At 37.6% G+C, this 19,259-nt stretch overlaps 1 protein-coding gene across 1 annotated transcript in view; it reads right to left on the reverse strand.

Annotated features, from left to right (window-relative positions):
- Positions 1-2,868: 2,868 nt before the first annotated feature.
- GRXCR1 (glutaredoxin, cysteine rich 1) overlaps positions 2,869-19,259 on the reverse strand; it is a 32,719-nt gene continuing 16,328 nt past the window's right edge. The window contains exons 2-4 of the mRNA XM_009075371.1: positions 11,215-11,454; positions 4,657-4,722; positions 2,869-3,048 (exon numbers count right to left, since the gene is read on the reverse strand). Of these exons, the coding sequence (XP_009073619.1) occupies positions 2,869-3,048; positions 4,657-4,722; positions 11,215-11,454 (486 nt within the window). The remainder of the gene's footprint in view (positions 3,049-4,656; positions 4,723-11,214; positions 11,455-19,259) is intronic.

Genomic DNA, 19,259 nt, shown 5'->3' on the forward strand with positions numbered 1-19,259 from the left:
AGCAAAACCAAAAGTGTTCATTAAATTGTGCAATATTAAATAGAATTCATAATCCCTAGGCTTTTAGAAAGAGAAGCACATTACTCTGAAATAACTCAGCATTACAAGGAAAACAAAACTGAAAATTCACATACACAAACTCTCAGAGAACTTGTTCATCTCAGATGGGTCTGAACTCCCGAATGAATTTGTGTAGCTGATGAACAGGCATCTGGCTTCAGCAGATATCTGAGGCCAGCTGTGAATTTAGCTGCTAGTCCATCACTGGCATTTTATTTTGTTTAAGAAATACTCACTCTGCTTCCTTTCCCTGACTGTAACATATCTGAATGGGGAATATTGAGTCCACTGGAAAGTGTGCTGCAAGCTATGGGACTGGGAACTCCAAACCACTCTCTTCCTCGGGATTGAAAAAACTATTTTGCAAAGCAGACAGGCTAAGGATTACCTTGTTCTCTGGTACTAACTCTCATATATGTTAATATGCTGAGCTGTCAGGCAGGGAACATTGGATCCTTACCTCAGCATAGCAACGAGGACCAGAAACAAGAGGAGCAGAGCTTGATGGATTTAGAAATAAAACATTTCCTCTACAGAGATGCAAGTGGATGAGTCTTATTTGTCACACCAAAGAAGATGCTGCTAACTCCTTGAAAGTAAAGATGCAGTGCTGGTGTAAATCAGAACAGAGCTGCATTCCTCATTTTATCTCAGACTGACTTAAAAGCTATATTGTTAGCTGCCTGATACATCTCTTTTATGCTAGAAAGCATCATATCCCTGAACTGGCTCCTGGGCTTGCCTTAGTAATGTTATCATTCTGTCACCTTTAATGCTTCTAGGATGGTTAGAGTGAGTACCTGGACTCAAAAGTATAGCAAAGATTGTATACCATGAAGGAAAAATGTCTTGAAAAAAAACACAGTTTTTGTTTTTCATGCAGGCTCTTACAAGGAAAATATAGCTGGAGAGAAAAATCTGGTAATTCACTTGATGGCAGAGAAGAAATATCTTTTTTTAATACTGGAAATTTGTCATATGTTTCTTAAAAAACATGTAGTCCCTGAAGAATGCTCTGCTTGTCAGCATTACATGTCCTGTGTTCTATTACTATCTTCTTGTCTCCCATAAAAACCCTCTACAAAAAATAAAAATAAAAAAGGTTCTGCAAAACGTGACCTTTTTCTTTCAGCATTTCTCTTTTAAAAATGAAAACTAAGGAGGTTTTGCTTCATCTTTGCTTGTAGAACGTGACCTTTTTCTTTCATCATTTCTCTTTTAAAAATGAAAACTGAGGAGGTTTTGCTTCATCTTTGCTTGTAGGCATTAAGTGCCTCTGTTAGAAGGGTAGTGCCTTGGCTAGGACAGTGTCTCTAGATTTCTTGCATGGTCCCTGGAGATAAATCAGGAAAGAAACAGGTTTTAGTGTATTTGTCTTACTCTGAAGAGAAGTCAATTTCTGATTGCCTGAAAGGCAGGAAAAACCAGCTTCAAACCCTTATTCCAGGTCAATGAAGAAATTTAATGTTCAGTAACACTGAAAATGTTTAACATACTTTGAAAAGTTAGAGCAATTTGGTCACATTGTGCTTCATTGAGAAAATGGTGATATTGACTGTCCCATCAGCAGTATGTGCTCAGGTGTGAAGATTGTGGAATTACAGTATCACAAACACAGTGGCATTTTCTTCACTAGTAGTTTCCCCTAAGGATGAAGTTGCTTGTGCCATTTTAAGTTCAGGATGCACTACAGTGAATGTGCTCAGTTCCATAGCGTGTTAACAACTCAAAATAGTATGTTTTCATGCATCAGAAATGATGACAGTCTAAGCCCTGGTATTTTGCTTTGTGCTGCCTTTCATACCCTATCATGCCAGTCTGGAGTGCAATATTAGCCAGAAAGGTACATGCCTATTAAGTAAAAGAAAGGAAATGTATTTTCTTTCTTTTCTTCTTACCAATGCAGTAATAAGTTAAGCACATCTGCAATTCATAGTTTTAAAGTTGGGGTGCTGCTAAGCATTATGGATGGTCTCTGTAGAAAATTTAATCTCTCAGGTTATGCAGTGGATCCAGAGCCTTGCTCCAAGCTGCACAGTAGAAGCTGTAGAATCTTAGAATCTTACAAGCACTTTCAAGCTGGCACATTCAAAATCTCATGGAATACGCAGAAGTCACTTAGATTCAAATGTTCAAAAAGATAAGCAAGCCCAACTTGTCCAACTCTTCAGCACCAGCTACCACCTCTAGACATAGAAAAGTGGAATGGAGGTGGAGGAAAGGTAGTTGCCTGATGTTTCAGGTGAGGGTGATTTTGTCTAACAACAAACAAAAAGCAGTGCTAAAAGAGAAAGCTGATTCATGGGACTTTCACGAAACGTTTCTGTTCTTCTGTGGCCACTTAGAATTCAGGACAGAAATCAGCATAGCAGTTTTCCAGGGAAGTGCTAAGTGGAATGGTCTTGGGCTAGTCCACATCATAAAATTTTTATTCTCACTGATCTTGTGAGCAGCACTACTCAATAATCTGAAGGTTCAGCTTCATTTTGTTGTAATCTTGAGGGCATGACTCAGAAACACATACTATTGCTGATGATCCCTTATAGATAAAGGGAAGAATTCACATAATGCCATAAGTTTTCCAGACTACAAATCTCTCTCTAAGGCAACTAGAAAGATGTATTTCAGAATCCATGATATGGTTGGCAACATACATTAAAAAAACCTCAAATGATCAAACCAGCAGAAGTATACTACAAATCGATTTTTATTGACATGAACTGAATAAACAGATTAATGTTTAAAAAATCATATTACAAACTGGTGCAGTACCATAAAATGAGTTTGTAGATGTGGAGATGCCATTTTTTAGCCTGCACAGCTCCTGCAGCGCTGCAGCCCGTTCTCATTGCAGGCAGTGCACTTGAGGGCTTTGAAGGAGTCCGTAAAGCAGTTCCGAAACAGAGACATCTTGCTCCCATGGCACGCTGAGCAGGGCAGGAAACCAAAGCCCCCACACGAGGGGCACTCGTGAGGATGCTGCACTCTCTGCTCAGAGAAGAATGTGAGAAAGACAAAAATGTTACCACATCCATCAGCATAAGCCCTAGGACAAGGAGAACTGCAGGACAGCTGGGAATACACACTCTGATTCCCATTCTGGGCAATACCCACCACCCCATCCCATGGCAAACCACCATGGAAGGCCAATCAGCCTTTTCCTTTGGCCAAATCCACATGTAATGGTCAGAGAGGCTTACTGCACGTTCAGCAATCACTTTTTCCCTTAGGAGTCAGTATACTTGTCAAAAGAGCAAGCTAAACATAGCATTACTCTGATGTTGCTTAGGTCTAGATTAATTCTAGGAGGTATTGAGATTAATTGCATCCAAACTCCAGACACTTTATGCTGATGCTGCATTTTCTATGTTCTATGCAGAGACATTGTGACTTTTAGCATTTGCATGCTCGTGCTGAACTTATCATACAGTTAGAGCTGATCATATCAAAAAGCAATTCATAGTATCTGACAAGTAGTGCTCAAGGAAATAAGTGGTGTATTCAAATTTATGGGTGTAGAATGCTGAAGCTCGAAGTATAAAGAAGCAAGATCATCAATGTTCAACAGTTATAACTAGTGAAAATTGCTGCTAGCAAGGCTTGGGGCACATCAACTGTCCCAATTCCCACATAAAACAGTAATTATACTCTATTTTGTATTGGATTAAAGACAATGGAGAACACAAGAAGAGATTTCAGAGACTTTCTTAAGTTTCACTTGCTGAAAATGTGGCTATTTTGTTTAATGATTACCTTAATGTTCTATATCAGAGAAATGAAAGGTAGGCCACGTTGAGTACTTACCATCACACAGACACATAGTTTTAACAATGCACTGTTGAGTCAAGACTATACAGGTTTATTCTCAAAGGAAAAAGAAAAATCCATACAATTCCTGCTAGTGTTATGCAGAGGAATTATGCACCACTAAAACTTTGTGACAAATTACTACTGGAGTATAATATGGACAGATAATGTAGTACTTGGAGCCTCATCCAGAAAACTGAAAAGATTTCTGCAAAACCATTAACAATAGCATTCATCTATTGACTCAGAGGAACATGCAAAAAAAAGGCATTTTCTTCTTTTTTCCTGTCACTCAGAAACTTGCCTTCTTCACCATGCAAAAAACTCCTCTTACTTTTAGCTCCTCCAGGGATGATGTTTGAAAGCATTTAATGCAAGATTAGCATTCTTTTTATCTCAGGTGTGCTTGCATCTTTCATAATTTATCATGGTGGTTTTACTTCATTGAACATTATTGCAAATAATCTTAAAATGTAAAGAGAATAATATTTCTAATCTTTGCATTATTGTTTGTTAGGCTTGTAAATAGATAGATTTCCATGTACTTAAGAGAATTAATGGACTCTGATACTATTATATCATTCATTCAAAGAGAAAAATCAAAAAGCATTTGTGATCATCAGTTTGTTCTCTGATACTATTATATAATTCATTCAAAGAGAAAAACCAAAAAGCATTTGTGATCATCAGTTTGTAACAGAAGAAAAGGAAGTGGTAAAAGAATAAAATCTACTCAATTACAAATAGTCAGTGTATATTCCCTGTATTCATTTGCAGAAACACAATTACCTCAATTTTGGTTAAGAGATCCTGCAGCTCCCCAGATTCATTCATTAGTAAAATTTTCTCAGCACCCTGTTAGGAAGAAGCAGAAGAAAAACATCAGCCATTTTGGAATAAAACCCCAAAAATGATTACAAGATTTGGCCTTGAAATTTTAAACAGGCTAAAACCAAATTTGACTCATATTAAGTATGTTGCAATTTGGTCAACCTTAGGAAAGCTAAAAGGAGATGAGAATCCAATCACAGGTCTGATAGTAATGCCTGAAGTTCATTACCAGGTGTCATATCACATTGGCTTTTGTGTAAATGGTGAAACAGCTTGGAAATTCTCATTGTGTCCCCTTTATTTTTACAGGGTATGTTTCCTGACAGAATAAAAGGTATGTCTCTTTATCATGTCAAAAAACTACAATTGTATAAATATACAACACATCAGAGAATGGAGCAAAATGAGAGGAGGAAATTGTATTTCAAATATTCTGTCAGTTGAGCAATGAATTAAGATGTAATTTGCCTAATGTATAACAAAAGGAGAAAAAGAGTAATGAAAATACTGTAACAACATTAAACTCAGACACAACAATGAATAATAATAATTTATTCTGACTACATTAGGCCTCTGAGGGGCTCTGTGTCCTGAGCCAAGGCAGCATTGAAGTGTTGGGGAGGTTTTTCTCCTCCTGAAAGTAAATGCTAAGGGATTGTTGCAAACAAACATAAAGTGTCAGGAATGATATAAAACTTTATGTTTCCTTTTCTTCTAATTAGAGGACCATATTTGAATGTCTATACTTCATTTATGTAACCAAATTTAATTGAACACTAAAGATTGCCAAATACTTCCAGACACTTTCAATCCCAAGAAACCAAGGGTAAGGAAACTGAGGCCCAGATGCACAGGCTGCAAAGGGCAACTGGCCATGTCTTGACCATGTAGTGAGTTCATACTACCACGTTGCCCCCATTTGCTGGTCCTTGCATGTCCAGACTGTAAAATTTCAGCTTTGAGTTTGCTTCCAGCGTGGCCTAGGAGTTGTGCTGGGATGGTGTCATGGCTCAGGTGCCATAGGATGCTGGCACACATCTTGGACTGTGAGCTGCCCACAGACAGCCCAAGTGGCTCTCAGCCCCAGCTCCTTACCACCTCCTCCCTCCCTGGTTCTGAGAGCTACAGGACAAGCTGCTGGTGAGCAATGGAACACACAGGAGTCTCTAATATACCCTAATATACCTGTCCAGCTATTCACAGTGCCTTGCTGGGCACTACAGAGGCTACAAGGAAACATTGCAAAAGGTTTTGTATTACACCCTATTAAGGTTATTTTTCCCTGTAGGAAGTCATTCTGCTCTGGTTTTGTATAAAACAGAAGCACTTTGGAGTCTGTGTTTGATGATTTTCATTTTAGTTAAAAAGCAAGCTATTGATATTTTAGTGAAAGCATTTCAGTGGAACTTTTTTCAGTGAACACTGCTCTTACAGCGTTATACTTTCAAAGAAAAGAGTTTTTAAAGAAAAGATAAGTATCTAGAAGGTAATTAGCTGTGGTTAATTAATCAGAGAAGACGCCAGGAGACAACAGCCAGCCCTACTTGAGCTGATTCTTCTATTGAAATCTCTAATAGATCCTGGGGACAGTGTCCCAGCCCTGACATGTGTGTCCCCAGCAGAGCAGCTTGTGGTAACAACTGGTGAAAACATTTCTGTGACTTCTGCTCCATGTCACAGCAGAGTTGTATGATAAAGCTGACTGGTTTTGCAGCAGTGTAATTAATAGTCTGACAGGTTTTCCATTAGAGATTTGTATTGTAAAGGATTTCTATTTCTGATGACATTCAGTCAGCCAATTGTGTTCCTTTCGGTGTAGAAAAGCCTCATTACTATGGCTTTTAAATTAAAAACCAAATATCCAAATGGCTATAATTTTTCAGTGTTTCAGTGTGTCCTTTCTGATTAACAGCTTCCTCAAGTAAAATATAAATAAAAGAGAGTTTGCAGAGCTTAACCTTCCCTTTGGATCTGTGTCTTAACACACAGAGTCTATAATTAATAGAGTAATTAAAGTTACTGTTAAGTAAGTCTAATAGCTGCTTTCTGACCAGAAAGTGATGCCTTTCTTTTTCTACTTAGGTTGTGCTGAGTTCACAGTTACCCACAAAAGGATGCAAAGTATTAAATAGTCTGTGCCTCCTGAGATGGATGTAAGGAGCATGAGGGACAGTGGATATAATGTTTAGAGAATCAGCAGGGAGAAATGTGTTTCCAGTTTTGTTAATCAGCCCAAGTTCAAAGCATCAGTCTGTGAATCTTTCATCTACTGACTCTGATAGCTCTCTGCCATGGTGGAGGAGCCCAGGGATGCAGTCAGATCTTTGCCCTTCTGTTGGCAAGAAAATCCCACAGACTTGGTTAAATCATTCAACAGGTTTTCTAGACCATTTGAATTAATAAAATTATTTTCTCAATTATCTCTTGAGAACATCCAGAAATTAATATCATATTTCAGCTATTAAATTCCCTCATATAGTTCCAATTAAGTGCAGAACTAGGACAAATCCAAGGCCCTCTAATTTTTGTACTGTCCCATCTCTGCCAATAAACCTGTCTGTTCCTCAGTTATCTTGGATATAACTCATTACCATTTCCATGGGGTAATTCTTCATCAAGAATACACAGATATATGGCTCTGCATTTGGCTGTACTAGAATACCTGCTGATTTGGGGAAGCAGCCTCTCTATCACATCCTTCCTTACATACAGAGAAAAATTAGCATGGCAGTGCCACATCCCTCTTGTGGACACGTTTGCTGTGCAGACAAATTGCATTGCTCCATTTCCTTAAAACCAAACTTTTGCTGAGTATATAAGCAAGGCCTCTTGCTAAGGCAGCTGAATGCAATCACACACCTCACCATCACTGGACCTGACATGTTTCTCACTGTGCCTTACCAAGAACATGAGCTTTATATGTCCTTGTCTTCACTCAGAAACACTACACCTCTCACAAAAAGGTGCTCCTTGCCAGGAGTTACACATAGGGTATGAATAAGTGCCTGAAAATTGGCCAATAAACTGAGAAAACTGACATTGAAGTATAGTTCCAACACCAGAAGTGCTGGATTTGATATGTAAAAATGGAAAAGGTTGATGTGTAAAGAGCTGTCCGAGTAATTGGACCCTGCTGTTTCTGAAATGTTAAACTGAAAAATGGAGGAAACAATTGGGAAAATGCTAGGTGACATCATAATTTTACTCTCACAGAGCCATTTATATCCACCCCATCAAATGAATACCAGAAGAATGTGTTAAACAAAACATGGAGACTATAGAGAGCTACTAATAATACATGGTCACAGGAAAGTAGCAAAAAGGAAACTGCTAATTCTTGTTTATTAAAAAAATATGTTACACCTGTGTTTTCTCAAAGTCAGTTATAAAAATAGCCTCATCATTCTTTGGAAATAATCATCACAAATGTATTAAATAAAATCATGTTGCTGTACATCTCATGCTGTTACGGGTTCATTACAGCTGGGGAAGCTAAATAGGAAATATTTTCTTCAGAAAAAAAGGTATTAAATTCACATATTTGGAAAAACTCAAGTAGGTTTGTATGGCGAGTGAATGCTGGAATTCAATCACGTATTTCAAGTGGGAAAAGAACATATAAGTATTTTGAAGCTGTTATGCTGTGAGCTAACATGTATACTGAGGATGACTTTATTTGCCTTTTTTTATGTGCAGAGTGGGTCTTTGCATAAGATAAACCTCTAACAATCCTGAGTGCCTTGTTAAGACTAAATGAATTCCCCATCATATTTTTCTGTGTGGCTTTGTGTTTTCTGGAAGCAATTTTTTATTCTGCATTGGTATCCCAGCAGATGGCATAATTCCATTTCAGATGGAGACAACCTCAGGTGAAAGGGAGGGATTAGATCATCTGGTAAAGGGCAATGCTGCAGAAAGAACCTGCAATTTCCTGACATACTGTTATTTAGACAGTGTATGTCAAGAAATACGATGATTCAATCATGAAGAAATGAGAAGATTAAAAAACCTGCTGTACTGCAGCAAGGAGGACTTTGCTTGGCAGGGGCTAATAGGATTATCCTATTGCTTCTGCCCAAGCCATGGGTTTGTTTCATTGTCCCTTGTGCAGGCAATGATAAATTCCACAGCACTGTGAAGATTTACCCACACAACCTGCAGTGCTTGTCCCATCCTTCTGAACAACTTGGGTACCAAATACTCCATCACATGCACATATGCTGTTTTCAAGTGCTTTTGTCACTTTTATCTCATTAAGAATAATCTTGTCACCTTTCAAAACTGCTTATATTTTAATTAGGGGTTGGAGGGGTTTTTTTCTCCTTATATCTTGCTGAAAGGTGAATTGCTGCATGCAGTTTCCTTCAGGGAGGGATTTTCCAAGAAATAAATATTCAAAATTTTAAAAAAAAGAAAGACAGAAAAAGAGAGAGGAAAATATGGCGTGATTTATTTGCTGACACACGAGACTTTGGGATTTCTGTGTTACATTTGCATGTCAGAATATAGTTATCATAAAAGGCATTATAGAAATGTCCACTGTTACCAATGAGACCAAATTCTGTGATTAGTTCTCAAGTGCATTGCAATGAAACACAAGCCTAGCACAGGTGTCTCCTGCACTGCTCCCTACCTGCAAAGCTGATTTTCCACAAACAATGTCACTCTTAGGTGGAATAACTTTAATCCTCTCCTGGAACTAAAGTCTGTTCCAGTTCACTGCAGTGTGCCTCATCAATTTAAGCAAAAAATGAAGAAAGAAAACACACCCCAAATTGGATTTTTTTTCTATTTTATTTTTAGCAAACCAATTTTTTTCATTCTTTTGTTAAACAATGTGAATTCACTTGCCTTGCTATAATAAATGCCTGTACCACAGAACACCAAATTCTTTCTTCATTATTTTTTACCTACAAGAGGTATATTTGTCCCTCCCATGACAGTTATCTTCCTAATTCACTTGCATTCTTTTCTATACCTCTCCTAAGTATCTCATACAATACTTTAAGAGTCTTAATGAGATTGTACTGCTTGTTACACTGCTGCTTCTCTGTTAAAAAACCAAGTTTCTCACAATCTTAAACATAAAAAAATTTAAAAAGAGCAGAAGTGACTTAATGGGTCCCATCCATCATACCAAAATGACTGTAGCCAGGCTTCACCTACAGCTAAGCAAATAATTTAGTCAATCAATTTCAGTATTTTATCTGATATCTGAATTCTTTTGACAAACTGATCACACAGAGATTTTCTTTGAGTCAATCATAACTCACTACTTTGGTTTTTAAGATGATAATTAGGTGAGTGAATGTTAGTCTGAATCCTGTTGAATCTTAACCTGCTGTTGAATGAAGCTGTTCTGCTCCTGACTGGCTGGAGAACTCTCCAATTTAGGATTTTGATAAAAACATCTTCTGCTATGAAGTAAAAATCACTGTCTCCTAATATTCTGCACACAGGGCAATTTTTCAGCTGCTCTAGTGGCCTGGTGAGACCTGTGCCAGCAAATGCATTTGTTAGTGTGTTCAGGGAAACCTGAGCAGGAGGAGAAAGAGTATTAAAGTGTTCATACAGGCCCAATATCAATTATGTCTGATTGTTGGTTACATTGCATTTTGTTACTTAAATGTTTTGTGAAAATGAAAGTGTTAAGTGATGCAAACACAGTAATCCCACTGTGTTTAAATATAGTTTGCCTACACAAACCACAGTCTCACTGCTGGTGCTAATTGCTGGCTTTTTACCACTCAAGACAAATACCTCCTCTGAGCTCTCAAGCTGCTTTCTTTGTGCCACTTTCCAGAACCTCCCTTTGATTTTTTCAGTTTCTGAGAAATGCATTTCAAAAGTACAGGCTGGCCTGGTGATTTCAAATACCAACAGGCTTTTAAATCCTGAGTACTAGGTACAAATTGGGATTATAGTTTTCCATTTGGAGATAATGTCTTGCAATAGGGCAGAGCTGGGCTGGTTTTCTTTCTCTTCTACAGCTAGACTTTTTAAAAAGTGTTAACCCATTCTGTGCCTAAAGGAATGTACAGATCCTGATACAGACTACATCATCTAAACTTCAAGGCATACTTCAGGTCTGGCACCTCAAGCTGTTAGTTTCATATTCAGCACAGATATTGCTAAATCACAGGTTTGTTCTATGCGCGTTCATTTTCTTGGTCAGTTATAAATACAGGTCCTCAAGAGGAAAAAAAAATCCATTTCTCTAGATTTTCATGGTTTCAACTAAAAAGATAAGCTATCTTTCAAGAAACACAGGATTGCCTACACTGTATTAATGCCTCTTATTCCCCTCCCAAAGCCTCTGCCCAGTTACCTTTTGCATCTTGGGATCAAACGTATCGGTTGGACCTGTAGCACATGCTACAAAGGGATGTCTGTCTTTGCTTGTTCCCATCATTCCAGCATAGTAGGCAATTTTCTAAAAACCTCCTTCTCATTCATCAAGATTTACATCTGTTCTTCCTGACCACAGGATAAAACATAGGCTCATACTTTACTCACCCCAAGATAATGGCCATCGATAAAGACGACAGGGAGGGAGGGAACTTCACAGACCCTCCTGCATCTTTCATCTAGTTCTTTTCCATAATCACTGTTCAGAGCGATGTTTTTTTCTTCAAATTTAACTCTGTGATTTTGAAAGATCTTTCTAACCAGTTCACATCTTTCAAAAGTGGTTCTCACCACACGGAGACTGGTAGTATAAATTACTATGCGGCCAAACTCTAGGGCTGATGACACCTGGAAAATAAAAAATAGTTCCCATTATATTAAGCAAGGTGTTAATAGCTTCCAGGTATTGAGTAATTTTATTTAAAATATTCTTTAAGCAAAAATAACCTGCATTTTAAAACCTCAATTCTACATTCAATTTTTTCCAAATGTAAAGATGGAAGGGGAGGAATTCAATTCTTGCCAACACCAACTTTAATTTCAGTTAATTTAAGCTGTTCATCTAAGTAAAGTGCAACTTGACTTTTTTTGGTAAGTTTTAGAGATGGTGAGTCAAGCTATAAATTTTCAAGAAGCAGATATATTTTAGATCCTGGTGGGCATCCAAATGTGAATAAATTAACACTGTTTTACTGATGCCTGATTCTGTTATTACAGTCACTCATATTTGCACAAACACAGTCTGGTAGTACCCAGACTAAGACTAAACTTGCAAGCTCAGACATTGTTGGCAGCCTCCTTTAAACAAGGACAGAAGCCTAAGCTAAGCTTCAGCACATCCAGGAACCTACATTAACTCAGAATACTTCAGGTCTCTCCACACTGAACTAGATTTTGCCTGCTGAGGGGACAGATGTATCCCTAATATTTAATGTGGTTCCACAACAAATTAACATCCAACCAACAGTTTAAAAGTATATTTTGTGCATATTCAGTGTCCAATTCAAAGCCCACTGCAGCTAGGGGAGGCAGTTCCCTTGGCTGGAAAAAGTTTCACACTATAATTCAGATTTTCATATGTAATAGTTTATGCTGCATCTTTCTTTTGTGGGATGAAAACAATTAGAGAGTGTAAATACTACAGGAATTAGTTTGCCCAAGAGCGAGTGGTACATTTTCAAGAAGCCTGAGAATCATAGCTGTAAACAAATATATTATGTTCAAATATATAGCTTAAATCCTAGCTTTTCTTAAAGATGGTAACATATTTGCAAGATTTCCAAATTATTTATTCCTTCAGCAGTATTTCAGGAGGAAAAACACTATAAAGAAATAAATCTAAAAAATACAAAGCCAGGATACCTGCAACACACTGTAGCACTGTATGGAAAATGAACCTTGATGGATGAATATATAATTTTTGAACTATGTCATGCAATGACTGTAAAGACACAGTTGTAAGATTGGGCAGATGCCATTGCAGATTTTGCCACATAACAAGTCATGATTAATCTTACTATGTAAATGTAAAAAACTAAAATGCCACTGTCGAAAAGGATTTTCTCCTTAGAAAGGTGTTTACAAGGTTCAACATACTGTAAAGAGTTCTCAGGAAAAAGTATTTGCATTTCACAGATCACTTACAGAGCACTGGAAGTGTAATTGGAAACATATGTAACATTGGATTTCATGTCACATTCCAGGAAGGAAGCATGGTGTGATAGGTCAGTATCTATTTCCCTTTGAATGGATGTCAGAAATTCAATTTCAGAAAAAAAATGTTATAAAAAATAGGCTATTTTTCTCTAGCCTCTTTTCTAGGTTGAAAACCTGTTATACTGCTACTGCAGCATGGAGTCTTCTCCAGCATATTGTTCACACATTCCAAGCAAGAGAAATAGCTCATCCTCCCCTTAAAAGACAAGTACTCTACATAAACACTGCCAATCATCTTCATAAACTAAGCAAGGATTGCTCAAAGGAAGAGGAATCCATTCTTTTCAGAAGGAACCAACAAGAGTTCTTGAAATATTCCTTAAAAAGAAAATTTCATATACTCCTTGTTTCTTCCTCTTCAGAGTGATAATCTATTTTGAAGTGCAAACCCCTTCACCAGGATGGAAGCTCTTGTTCCTCCACAGCTCTCATCTCTCATGCTGTTTTTTCCCAGACACCAGAGGTTGGCAGCACAGGTACAGAGAGTCATTATCTGGTGAAGCATCAGGACTGTGGTGTCCCTACAGCATACAAATAAGTGGCTGAAGAGATGGAAAAATGGAAAGTTGTAAAGTGATCTGGAAAGATATCGAGTGGAAGGTGTGTACGCAGAGTCACTTTTATGTTTATTCCTTTATTTTTTCCTAACGTGGCAGTGAAGAAATATCCTTGTTTGCACTGCAAAGAAGAATTGGGGCATTGGCTAAATAATTCTTTAGGAAAATTTTAGGAAAAACATTGTTTTCTGTGCTACAAGTGCATAGAAATTGACCTTAGCAAGACTTTATCATAGCAGGCAAATCCTTCTTTTCACCTGCCTAGAATCACACTGGTAATTAAAAACAGGTATTTTCTTAATAAGAATCTATATTAATTCTTATTTTGCTACCCAATTCATTGGCTACAGCCTATAATACTTAATTATTGGAATAGACTCTTGAAGTAAACACTGTGTTTTTCCTTCCTAGGTTGGAACTGTGGAAAAAAAACCCGAGACATAAAAAATGTAAACAAAGTAATAGAAAGACACTCTAGAAAATGAGCTTTTATGATTTTGCTGAACAAAGTCCAATTAGAATCATCTTGTATAGCTCATAAATGCACATAAAATTCTAACTGAAGTTAAACAGGAGACAATTTTCTGGTTAGTGGGCATGACAAGGCTTTAATAATACTGTGGAAGTTGGACAGATGGACATTTGGAGCAACTTACAGTGACCACTTTTTTGTACTTCTTGTCAATGGGATTCTCATCGAAACATGAAGTTTGCCATTTGGCCTGAGATGGCATCATGTATCACCTTCCAAAGGTTATAGATTTTCTTTAATATCTTTTATGACATTTTTCTGTCTGCCTTGCTGGCTTTGTGTGGCCTTTCATCTTTGGACCAAAAGCCATGACATGGATATTTTTGAAGACAGCCAAATTCAGAGCAGAGGAAGTGGTCTGAGCCCACTTGGTTGTAAGGACCAGTGCTAGACCTTGGGGCATAAAGTGGCTGCTCATAAAGTAGTAACATTTCCTTTTGGCTAATCTTTGTACACATCTGTGCCTGCAAACAAGCAAACAGACAAGTCCAGCAGAAAGAGGAATGCTCATGACATTAACCTCATTTTTATTTGGTTGCAAATGAAAATCATGGGATGTTTTTCTTAATCATCTCTCTGGAGAGATGGCAAAAACATGTGTTTTAACTTCATTGGTGAGAAAAGAATAACATTCATACTCATATATAATTAATTTCAATGGCAGCATCACCCACAAATTTACACTTGATCCTTTGAAAGCACAAAGTAACAAATGAAAAGAAAAAAAGAAATCACCAAACCCACTCTATACTTTGCATTATATGAGCAACTGTATTCTAGAAAGAGAATATTTTTCTGCTAAGATTAATGAGCTGTTATAGTACTTGGATAAAAGCTGAAATGCTTAATCACATAGGAGACTTTTAAAGGTTTTTACTATGTTCAGATATAACTTTCAACTAATGTTATTCATGTGGTAGTGAATTGCTTCTGTGACCTAAATCAATGGGTGATATGCCCTTCTCTGTCTCAGAATATCATCTTTCAACATCTCAGAGTGTTCTACTGAAATATTCACCCTTTGGCACTGTAATTAGACACTATCAGACTGGCAGAAGTATCTGCTGTCCACTAAGTAGGCTGAGGCAGAAATCTAGACCACATTACAAACCCTGTGCCAGAGAAGCTTCAGTGTGCAAATGCAGCATTCATGATCTAAAGAAAATGTGGAAGAGAAAATGAGTACATACATATATATAAGTATACATATGCATACATATTTTTTATCTATGCTTGCACATCTAAAAGCTTTGAATTAAGCTGCTCACTTCCTAATTGGCATTATACAGCTAATAGCTTGAATTGGTAGGAATAACTGTGTCCTAACACTAATTCCCTGACCACAATCTGGTTTGGACTTTCTGTTTTTATTTTACACTCAGAAAAAGAAGGGGAGGAGAAAAAATTGGAGAAAAAAAAACCCAAACCAAATTTAACCACTTGATTTCTGCAAGAATGAAAAGCTTTTACTAGCTTTTGAGTTTTAAAAGGCTCTCAAAGCATATACTAAAAGCAATGAATATTTTCTGAGAGGTTATTTTGAAGTTAAAAGCTCTGACCAAAATGCTTCCATTTTTTCCTGCATGGCACTTCATAAGAAAAAGTCAAAAGCTCTGACCAAAATGCTTCCTTTTTTTCCTGCATGGCACTTCATAAGAACATACATGTTTTCAAAAATGTATAGCATTTAATAAAAGACACAATTTTCCTCAGGTCACAGTTGATAAAAAAATGTGCAACACTCTGTATAACATGGCTGGAAACTGAAGGTCTGTGTTCTAGCAAAAACTATAATATATCCATCACCACAAAATAGTACAATGCTGATGTAGGTATGAACCACTCCATTGTCTGCTGGTTGCCTCATTCAAATTAATGGCTTAATGAAAATTTTCAGGAAAAATTGTTTCACTAGTCAGAAGACCTCTCCCAACAAATAGATTTCATCAACCAAAGAAAAATATTTTTCTTTTGCAGGTCTATTTACACATACAGGAGGAACTGCCAGTGGTCCCCAGCCACAGTATGCAGGCTTGCTATGAAATCACATTCCCTTCCACTTCACTGGTTGCAGTTCCAACCCTCCTTGGGCTCTCACAGAGCAAAGTGCACACTTAAATTTAAATTTACGCACTCTCTTAAGTGCTTTATTACATGAAGACTTCAATCCTGTTTGCATTGTCTTCAAGGGCCTGGCATGACATCAATATTCAGTAAAACTCACAGCTTTATTAAATTCAGGAAACTGCATTTTAGAAATTCTCAGTAAAATAAAAACTCATTTCTTCAGCAGTGCATGTCATATACTCAAGTTAAAGCATGTACTGACTTTCTTCTCTTCAATATACAGCTTTGAAAACACTATACATTTTCTTCTTTGTAATTAAAGGGACTGTAACTGCAGGACTTGTAGTGACTGACCCCCTGGGACTGTGGGATGATATGACCAGCTCCCATCCTCATCACCATCAGCAAGCTGGGAAGGTCCATCCATACCAGTTGACAAGTGAGGGTATAAAGAGCTGCACTCCCAAACAAGGCAGCCAGAGAGTCTGGGACACTCCCAAAAAATAGATGCTAGTTTTGCTTTCCCCAAGAAAGTGATCAGGTCACTTTTTTGCTCATCTTTTTAAATAGCACAAATACTTGTGTGGCTTTTGTTGGGCTCTATGCTGTCACTCCCCTCCCTCAGGAACAGCAGCCCTAGGAACACATCAATTTCCAGAAACTGTATAGGACCCTGTGTCCCAACACAGGCATGAAACATCTCATTTTTTCCTGTTTGATTTTCATGGGGTTAGATAACTCTGAGAAGCTGGTCACAGTTATGGAGAAGGTCTGTGAGGCAGCAACAACCTGAATTTTTTCATCTTCAGACTCCTGGGCAGCTGTTGTCTCTCTTACCTACAAGCAGGACACATATTTCTGATTTTAAAATGGCAATTTCACCTCCTGAAGGTTGACATCCTCAAAACTGTCCAACTGCAGTGTAAAATGGATATAGGATGCAATTACACTTCAGACATTGGTACAGTATATATGTCTGTAATTCATTTGTACTTTTCAAGCTGAATATCTGTTTTGGGGATGTCAGATGAAAATAACAGAAGTACTAATAATATTGCATGTGATATTAATACCAGTCCTTTTAGCCTAAAATCACCTGATAGAAAATTGAAAAGAAAAAAAAGAAAAAAAAAAAAAGCTTTTCCATCCTTTGACACCTCTGACACAATACATATATGTGTTGTTACCCTTTCTGGTCCCCAAATAATACATAGAACATCATCTCTCTTTTTCTGCCACTGTAGGCTTTCCCACATATCTTCTGGCACAGATTGCTGTTCCAGGGATATCAAAGGTTTTGCATTTCAAAGCAGAAACAATACTTCTAATACCACAGCAAAGGGCTAGAGGGCATGACCCTGCCTCTCCCTGCTCTTTGCAATGCTCCAGCTATCAGCAGGTTCAGAAGGTACAAAGACTCCAACTGAGCTCAGCTCCAGTGTCCTTATTGCTGTTGATCCAGCACACCCCCAGCAGCCAGGCTGCACTCTGCTCTCAGGTGACCTGGGCTCAGATAAGAGGACAGATTATCTCCCCAGGGTTCATGGTCTCTGCTAGACCCTGATGCCTTTGCCTCTGTAGACTCTGTAGTCAAACTGCCTGATAAAAGTTTGGCACTGACTCTGGGGTAAGAGCAGCTCCTGCTCAACAAGGTATGGCAACGTTGTGAAACCAGCCAGGGCAAAATTCATTTCAAATAAAGGAAAAATATGTTCAAATCAGTTGAAAGAAGATCCATATCTGTCCATGCCTAATTGGATTTTATTTATGAAGCATTGAAAGGTCTGTCAGGATTTTCTTATTAGTTTATTTATGCCATTCTGCATATGACAGGAAAAATTAAACCTTTGAAAATCAGAAGCAAAAGGTGATCCTGTGATTAATTCTAACCTAGTCTGCAATTCTCCTGGGAAGAAACAACACTGTCATATTATGCTTGTTTCTCTCTTTTTCCTGGTCAATCCTTTTTTCCCTCTCTCTTCATATTTACCAATTTGACACCTCCAAGAAATTCTTCACAGAAAAAAAAAAATAGAGACTCTCTGGAAAGACTCTTGGAAATGTTACACAGGTTTGTAAGAAAGGAGAAGCATTTCTTTGTTGCATAAGGACACTCCCCACAAAGACTGAAGGGGAAGAGGCCATTCCCCCTTGTCTTATCACTGCATCTTTATGACTCTGTCCTTAACATAAAAATCCAACACATAATGCAATAAAGTGCCATTTTCTTAACAACATTAGCCAGAGAAACGAAAAATCCAACACATAATTCAATAAAGTGCCATTTTTCTTAACAACATTAGCCAGAGAAACTGATTTCAGAAAATTTTCAGCAACCAGTGCACTCACCAAGCTAAAAATGAGATGAAATTATTTTTTAAGACAGACAGATTCAGGTCTTTGCCACTTACAGCAAGAAACTCCCAGTGCAATATTAGGGCAGCAGCAAAGACATATCTAAACCAAATTTCAGCAAAGCATATCATAACTTTCCCTTTCTTTTTCAAAGTGTGCTGCAGGATCTCACACCAAAATAGACAGCTGAAACCTCATATACTATATTTCAGCCTTATTACAATCTGTTCTACAACATGTGACTCTGTAGTCAAATATTTCCTGAATAAAGTAGCACTTAAATTTAGGGATTGGATGTTGTCCCAGAGCTTTAGTTTCTTTGAGTGTGTAAATCATTGTAAGCCATGGAAATAATTACTCTAGTATGATTATTTGTTATCAATTTATTTGGTTAATAATACAGATCCATTTTGAAGGTTTTAGCCAGTTCAAATTGGTAATCAAGATTCAGCCTTGAAAAAGTGAACATGATGGAGAGAATGCTCTGCCATTCACATGGCATTCACCATATAAAGTGAACGAAATTGCAGCATTTCCTAGAATACACTATGCAAAGGGAATCTCTATGTCACTAAGAAGGTTGACTGGAGGTATATTTCATAAAATTATTTTCTAGCTCTTGGAATGCTAATCCTTGAGCATTACATCATTGGCTATTCACCTGGAAAAAGTTCCATGGGAGTTCCTCAGTGTGTGTATTTTACCAAATGCAGTGTTTGCCTATCAGGTGACCAAAGTGCTTTCAGACCACATGGTAAGCACACTTGCTTTTTCTGATATTGATCTTCATCTTCACTGAGAGCTGGAATGTTTCTCAGCCTTCAGTGCAGGCCCATGGCACAATCAAGCCTTGTTCTCTCATCTGTTAGCTCAGTAACTGAAATGTCAGCAAAACTAACTGATCAGGAAAGAAGAGAGTAAAGAAA

This window comes from Acanthisitta chloris, unplaced genomic scaffold (assembly GCF_000695815.1).
Source record: "Acanthisitta chloris isolate BGI_N310 unplaced genomic scaffold, ASM69581v1 scaffold2640, whole genome shotgun sequence".
NCBI classification, from domain to species: domain Eukaryota; kingdom Metazoa; phylum Chordata; class Aves; order Passeriformes; family Acanthisittidae; genus Acanthisitta; species Acanthisitta chloris.